The sequence below is a fragment of the Argentina silus genome, assembly GCF_951799395.1.
Source record: "Argentina silus genome assembly, chromosome: 18".
NCBI lineage: Eukaryota > Metazoa > Chordata > Actinopteri > Argentiniformes > Argentinidae > Argentina > Argentina silus.
In genome coordinates this window covers 9,159,437-9,166,936 of record NC_139672.1, presented here as the reverse complement: position 1 = coordinate 9,166,936, position 7,500 = coordinate 9,159,437, and the positions used below count along the sequence as shown (strand labels likewise).

The following is a 7,500-nucleotide window of genomic DNA, read 5'->3' as shown; positions in this document are numbered from 1 at the left end:
ACAGAGGAGAAGAGAAGCCTTGAAAGAGAAGGCAGATGCCTCCCCCACCAATATCATTACCCAATCAGATAAGTGTAATTCGATCATTCAGGTTGCACCGTCATTGGGCAGACAAGAACCGAAGTAAACACCGCCATGAAATTTGGCCCACTCATAATGATCTGTGCAATCATATTAGTCCTTATTGGACACTCGCTCCCATGATGAAGACAAATGTTAGCTCGTCTAATGGGGGGAAAACGCTCTACGCCTCCCGAAGAGTTTAATTTGATCCTCTCGCAGAGTAAAGACACAAAAGTGGGGTATTAGCCATAACCATGGGCTGTGTCATTACGTTTCCTTTTTCATTAAATCATTTTGCATATCTTTTTTTTTTTATATCAGTAATTTTTTAGATTTCTATTGCTGCTTTACCTACTGCAAGAAAAGCTAATTACATTGTAGATTTAAGCCCGGGAGTTCCACTCGTTTGTGGTTTCGGTTTTGTACCTCCGCTGGGATCTGACTCGTTAGGTCGGTCCCCGTCTGCAACAAATGATCAGAAAACAGATTTTTTTTAAAAACAACAAAAAACGTATACGTATGAAATCTCTGTCCGATTTCAACCGAAGGAATTCGGTGCGTGACTTAGCCTAGCAACTGAACAATGCAACCTAGCTAACTCAATACGAGTTGATTGGCCAACCGGATGTCTAGGTAGCTAGGAAAGTTCAACTCCCTCAATGAAATGGACATGGACAGACCCTTGTCAACTCCCATAGAGAAGGCTCTATCCCTAACTAACGGACAGGATAGTTTGGGGTGGCCGGAGCCTCAGATGGCCATGCATTGTCCATTGACAAGTCACAGCCAAGAACCCTGGAAGCCTCCAGGCTTCTGGAAAAACTGGGACTTAGCTCAAGGACAAGGTTGGGTGAACATCCACCACCTGGGCTCTGGATTGGCCTAATCGTCCTGTCAGTCAAATGGGGGACTCTCAGGACACATACCCCCCCATCTGCTATCTTAATATGGGGAGACAGGTGAGCGAGCAGATGGACGACAGCCAATGGGGGACCATCCCTTGGGGGGGGAGGGGGGGGTTGGGTGGGGTGGGGGGGGGGTGGGGGGGCGGCATTAACCAGGAGTGGCCCTTTCACGCTGTCAGTCAAATGGGGATTATTTGAGACACACACACACATTTAAAAATGCGGGAGCAGGTGGCGGAAAAGCAGATTGAGGACAGCCAATGAAAGCCAATGCCAAGGCAGACCTCCAACCATGAGTGGCCCTCTCCTGCTGTCAGTCAAATAGGGATTAAGGGGGAACCACACCCTAACATGCTATATTAAGACAGGGTGGCAGGTGGGAGGGCAGATGGAAGGGCAGCCAATGCCAAGCCTTGCCAGAAGTGACAGACTGGGGACCCTGCGTGCATTCTGGTCTCTGTAGTATTCTCCTGGCTGTCGTCTGCAGTTGCCTAGTGCAGAGTTCCCTCTATCCTTGCTGACAGAAGACAGGCCTCTCCACCCACGCTTGTGTTGCAGAATGCAAATGTTGATCTTTTCATCCCCGGTTACAAACTGTAGCCTTGGGGCCCTGGGGAGTGTCCAAGCACTAGGTCTGCAGTGGACTGTATCAATTGTGTTTATCACACACACTCCAATGGAGAGAACACCCCCTAGTGAACCCCCCCCCCCCCCAACCCCCCTCACGCTGCTTCGGATAGGCTGGCATCTGTTAAAAATATGGATCATCTATGGATCATGGCACCCATATGTGTGTGTGTGTGTGTGTGTGTGTGTGTGTGTGTGTGTGTGTGTGTGTGTAAAAAACAAAAAAATGGTGTTACATGCCAATACCCCATGATGAACAGTATGGCCACCTGGCAGAGAGCTAGACCTGGTGTGGTACCATGTGTCCTCTTCACACTAGACACACACACACACACACACACACACACACACACACACACACACACACACACACACACACACACACACACAAATCTGTACTGCCCCCACATGTATGGTTAAAGGCATAGAATAAGTATAGGACAACAATTTGCCATATATTTATTTTTTATATATTCATGTCTATATGTTTAATACATATTTCTTCCATTTAATGTTTTTGATGAAAAAAGTAGTGCCCGAGGAAAGAAAAAACTATTGAATCATAAAAGACAAGATTGCTTACAGTCAATTGTATGCAAACTATATGCAAATAATTACCTTTTTCATTATGAATAGAAATTACCTCCTTGAAGCCACAAATAAAGGGCATTTTAGATGTCTTAATTATCTGCATTATTACACAATTAGAAATAGCATGTTAGTAAGGTAAAAAAGCCGGTATGCTGTGGTATTTAAATCCTCTATAGTGTATAGTCACTGTATATTAATCTCTCACATATTAATAAAGGGGGCATCTCTGTAGAAATTCATCTTTCAAGCTCTGTGTCTGAAAGCCAGATTTAGTCAAAGTGACAAAGAAAAACATCTTAATCAAGGAACAGAAAGGGTGGATTTGAGGGCAGGACAGAACTGGAACCGCCTTGACTTGTTTTGTTTATTTTCGCCTATTTTCTTTCAGGACATTTTTCGCTAACACTCTCCAGGGTTTGCAGTCTAGGTCTGCTGCTCACCTGAGACCAGGCCCTCACACACAAGGCTACTGAGCTGGGCGGGGCGCACACACACACAAGAGAAGGATTGATAAAAGAGGGGGAGGGCTGCTGAAAGAGAGAGAGGGGGGAGAGAGGGGGGAGGGTGGGCAAATACACAGCTAAGGGACTGAGGGATTTCTGTCAAAATCCTGCTTTTCAAAAGTCCTCATTATAAATCAGGACTGTGCACAGGCTGTATGCTGAACCGAACTATAATTCTGTGTCTGTGTAGGCCTTAGACTCAAGGCCAAAAGCAGGGGAATAGTGGAATAACAGAGTTCAGCCGTTGTTTCTTTTGAAGACTCATTGATTGTGTTTGGAGCACAAAGGGAATTTCAAAGTGCAGGAGGATGGTGGATGAGAGACAGAGTGATAGTTGGCCTGCTCTGAGCAAAGGACCTCTGAGTTATGCACTGAAGTTTGCTCCTCAACTCTTCCCTTTACGCCAATGTTACCGCAGTGCACTGGGAAGACACCTGAGACACACACACACACACACACACACACACACACACACACACACACGTCAGTAACCAGAGTCGGCTCCGAGCGTCCCTGCTCTTAATGGAGGCCCTGACCTCCGCTACGCCGCGTTATTTCCTCTCGCCCCAAACTTTCAGGGAACGACAGAAGAGAACAAAAAAGAACGAGAGGGAATGAGATTCTACCTCTTCTCTGCAGACCTTTAATTCTTTTCGTCTCGCTTCCCAAATTACACGATCCTTGGACCACTTACTCAGGGGGTTGGGGGTGGGGGGGGGGGGTCTGTTGGGTGAACAGCCTTCAGCACCCAGTACCTCTCAGCTCACCTCTCTAAACTCTCTCTCTTTGTGACTCAATTCCTCTCTTTCTTTTACCTTTACTTTAAGCTTTCAACAGCGGGGCCAGAGGGAGGGCAGGACATTCTTATCTACCAAGTGCTTTAGTTGACTGGCGAACTTGGTGGGTATAAATACTCCAAGTCAGCTTCCTGTAACTACACAATTGCCATAAACTAAAATGATATTAAAATTGCCAAAAACTGCTTTAAGTTAACAGAACCTGTTGGAAAGCAGAAGGATTTGAAATGTTTGCCACCTTACAAACTCCAGAATGTTAACAAACTATACGACAGGGTGAGACAAGAAAGCCCAGCTGTGGAAAATCAAACAGGCTTGTTCACGAGGCTGGAAGCACCGGGCTTTGTGTAGTCAGCCTCGGCACGCACTGGCATCACTGTCGAAAAAAACTGCTATCGAGAAACAACAAAGTCAAACCTGCAGGGGTTGCCGGTTCAAATCCCAACTGGCGCCCACTTACACTCCACAACGATGACTATAATCTCACCGGACTAGAATAAGGGAAACAATCGCAATCCATTATGACTATGTCTCACTAGGCCAGAGAAACACATTTACAGACTACTGTGTTTATGTGAGTAGAGATCATGTAGGATGATTTGCGGTGTGAAAAAAACTCTCCCCTGCGTAAAAAGAGTCGCTGACTGTGCTCAGTGCATTGAGACAATCAACCACGGAGCCATAACAGTGTGACACATAAAAGACTAATATCGCCATCGCTGAGACACATAAAGAGGGGGAGAGTGAGAGAAGGAGAGGGGGAGGGGGGGGGGGATGGCAAGGCCATTTTGATGAAAAAAGCCCCAGGTTTTAATAGCTGCATTACCCAGCCTATAAGTTTCTCCCCTGGCGTTGGTTCGCCCCACTATGTGCAGGGGAGTGTGTTATAGAAGGAGAGGGAGAGAGAGAGAGAGAAGGAGAGAGAGAGAGAGAGAGAGAGAGAGAAGGAGAGAGAGAGAGAGAGAGAGAGGGAGAGAGAGCGAGAGAGATACCCCTCCATAATTGCTTTGTATGACTAAACGACCAAATCATCACTTTATTGCGGTGCAGAAGTTCCCGCTTTGTGAGACTTTCTGAACCACTCTGAACAAGAATGATGGCAAAGGAAGAGTGAGTGACCTCGAAGTGATGCAAAATCACCTGCATTTACCCCATCCAGAGTGTATAAAAGTTTATCGTGTGAGTAGCCATCATCGACCTGTCTGAGGCAGTGTACGGTACGGTATTTATGTGGAGTTGCCGCCATCCGTTCATCTGCCTATTAAATGACATGCATGCACTTTCTTTTATGGCCTGTGGAAATTGCTTACATGGCACAGTTCTATTACATTTTGCATCAACATTCTCTGTGCAGTTCGGTATTCGATTTCAACTATTTGAGTGGCAGAAAACGCAACACACACTCACTCAAGAGTAACTTCAGTGAGACTTCAATGACAGTTTGAACTGCATGGAGGAGGAGAAGTCTGCTGAGGCCCGTATAAACGCCCTGACAGGATCCCAACCAAAATACAGTGTGTCAGAGGAAGACCACAGATGCGGAAATCTCATCTCCACAGCACAGTGTGTCACCAAGCAATCACTCTGTCTCTCTCACACCCAAAACCCAACAGCAGCACGCACGCACACACACATAAAGAGAGAGAGAGAGAAAGAGAGTAGAGAGAGCGAGAGTAGTGGAGAGTTTCTTTACCTGTAACTGTAGCGTAAGACCATTATATTACATATCTATTACATATCTATAACAGTTGAACCGATTACAGATGTGTTTACTCTCGATAAAGAGTGTGAAACACAGGTAAAAAGAGAGCGATAGAGAGACAGAAAGACACAGAGAGAACTGTCCTCTCCATCACCCTCAGCTACAGTATATCCTATGCAATTAGCAATCTATCCTCATTAATTCATTAATTAGCGATTATGCAGTGATCATCTATTTGTCGGAGGACACGCTACATAAACATCAATAGGATTAGGAGTCATGTATATTCATGAGCTAATAGGGGGGTTGTATGGGCCATATTTGCATTACACTAAGCTGTTGTCAAGGTGATAAGGTTTCACAAGGGGACTATCAACCGCATTGGGTTTCATGACCTACAGTACACCGTGCCAGCGAAAACGCTGAAGTGAAGTTTCCCAGCAAATGTAACGTTAGAAGTTTTTCCAAGGACAACAAATGTATATTGAATAGTGATATTTCACAGTCCTGGTATTCAAGTCTGGCTGGCAGAAACAGACCTTGATGAAACAGCAGAGACCGTGTTCTGGGTTCATATTGTGAAGGAATGTTAGCTCTCAGACACCGGTTGGATAAAGATTGAATGAATAAATCATCTATTACCATCTGACAACTTTGAAAAGCACACAGCTCTTATTGATTCCAACATCTTTTTTCTAACTTTTTTGGAAGATAGGTCACGACTAACTTCAAACCCCCCCCAACAAAAACTTCTAAAATGCAACTTGAAGCAACACCGTCAAAAAAAAACGACCAACCTATCGACCACCACAGCCACACAAACATCTCCCAAACAGAGGGCTGAAAGCCAGAGCTTCTAGATCATTCTGTCTGAGCCATGGGCCTTGGGAAAAGCCTTCTGGTCAATAAAGAGCGGGCTGTGTGTACACACTGTTGGCAGCTCTTGTATCCTATTAAAGGCGCTGTATTGTGGCGAGAGCAGACGGGTCGATGTGGCTCCCCCATCACCCCCCCCCAGAGCACCCTCTCTCCCCCCCCCCCCAGACGCATTGCATTACCGCAGCGGGACCAGGGTGGAGAGAGTGACGACGGATCACGGGGGTCAAGCTATTCACTTCTATCAGCGAGGGGGGAACCAAAGAACAGTGGGAGAGATGGACTGAACGGGCTGGAATGACACATTATCAACCCAGGGGGGGCTGGCCGCCGCACAGAGGACCCGATACGCTGACGGCGGTTGGCTTCAACTCTTAGAGCGACACGCACTCGTAGCAGCAACACACACACACACACACACACACACACACACAAATAGATACTTTCACGCCCATAATCTCATACACACAAAACATCAGATATTATGAACTTGTCAGGGTCACTTTGGGAAAATTGATGAGAGCAGACATGTAGGTATGCACACGCGTACGCACACACTCACACACACACACACACACACACACACACACACACACGCACACACACAGTGCCTACCTTCTCATAGAAGCGTAGCTCGTAGTCCAGGATGATGCCATTGGGCTGTTCCGGTTGTGGCCATGACAACGTGAAGCTCTTCATGGTGGAGCTGACCTGGTGCATGATGGGTACAATGGAGGGGGCTGGGAACAAGAAGAGAGACAGGGATTAGTATGAGGGTCAACTATGAAATACCAAAATGGCTTCCTCTCAGTGCCAAACAGTTTCCGGGGCATTGGAAAGAGGTACAGTATATGGTAGGTAACTCAAGGTGACAATGTAAAGCAGAGATGACCAACTCTGGATCTTCAGTTTGGTTTTTGTGTCAGGAGTTTTACAAACCTTCCACCACCCCTGATGTAAGGCTTTAGATGGCCTCATCCACAAGTCTCCCTCCCTCCCTCCCTCCCTCCCACCCTCCCTCCCTCCATCTCGACACAGCGAAGTGTCAATCTGTACCCAATCACAGTACAATCACACTATCTAATGCCACACAAAGACCTGGGCCATATGAATTGTTAAATGCCTTTTTTCTTGATAAGAAACTGCCCTTTGGAATAAAAACTCAATCTGGTTTGTGATGGCGTCTGCCTGGCTGAACAGTCTATTCTCCCCTATTCAGCAGCAGCACACCTGAGCACACACACACATAGGCTGTCAATTAACCCTCCGCCCCTGCAATTTCCTGCTCATTCCCTGGCTTTTGTCCTTCGCGCTGCCATCCCTCCATCATCCACCGCTCCCTTTCCCCCGCCGACGACCACCGCCACCATGGAGGAGGGTGTGAATCGCTGGATTGTGATTGGACGGGGGGGGGGATATGCATGGTGCGTTGTACT

At 46.7% G+C, this 7,500-nt stretch overlaps 1 protein-coding gene across 1 annotated transcript in view; it reads right to left on the bottom strand.

Moving 5' to 3' along the window:
* Positions 1-7,500, bottom strand: part of LOC310819266 (ephrin type-B receptor 1-like) — a gene marked incomplete at both ends in the record, with an annotated part of 147,852 nt that overhangs the window by 17,598 nt on the left and 122,754 nt on the right. The window contains one exon of the mRNA XM_083690510.1: positions 6,680-6,804. Coding sequence (XP_083546636.1) covers positions 6,680-6,804 — 125 coding nt within the window. The remainder of the gene's footprint in view (positions 1-6,679; positions 6,805-7,500) is intronic.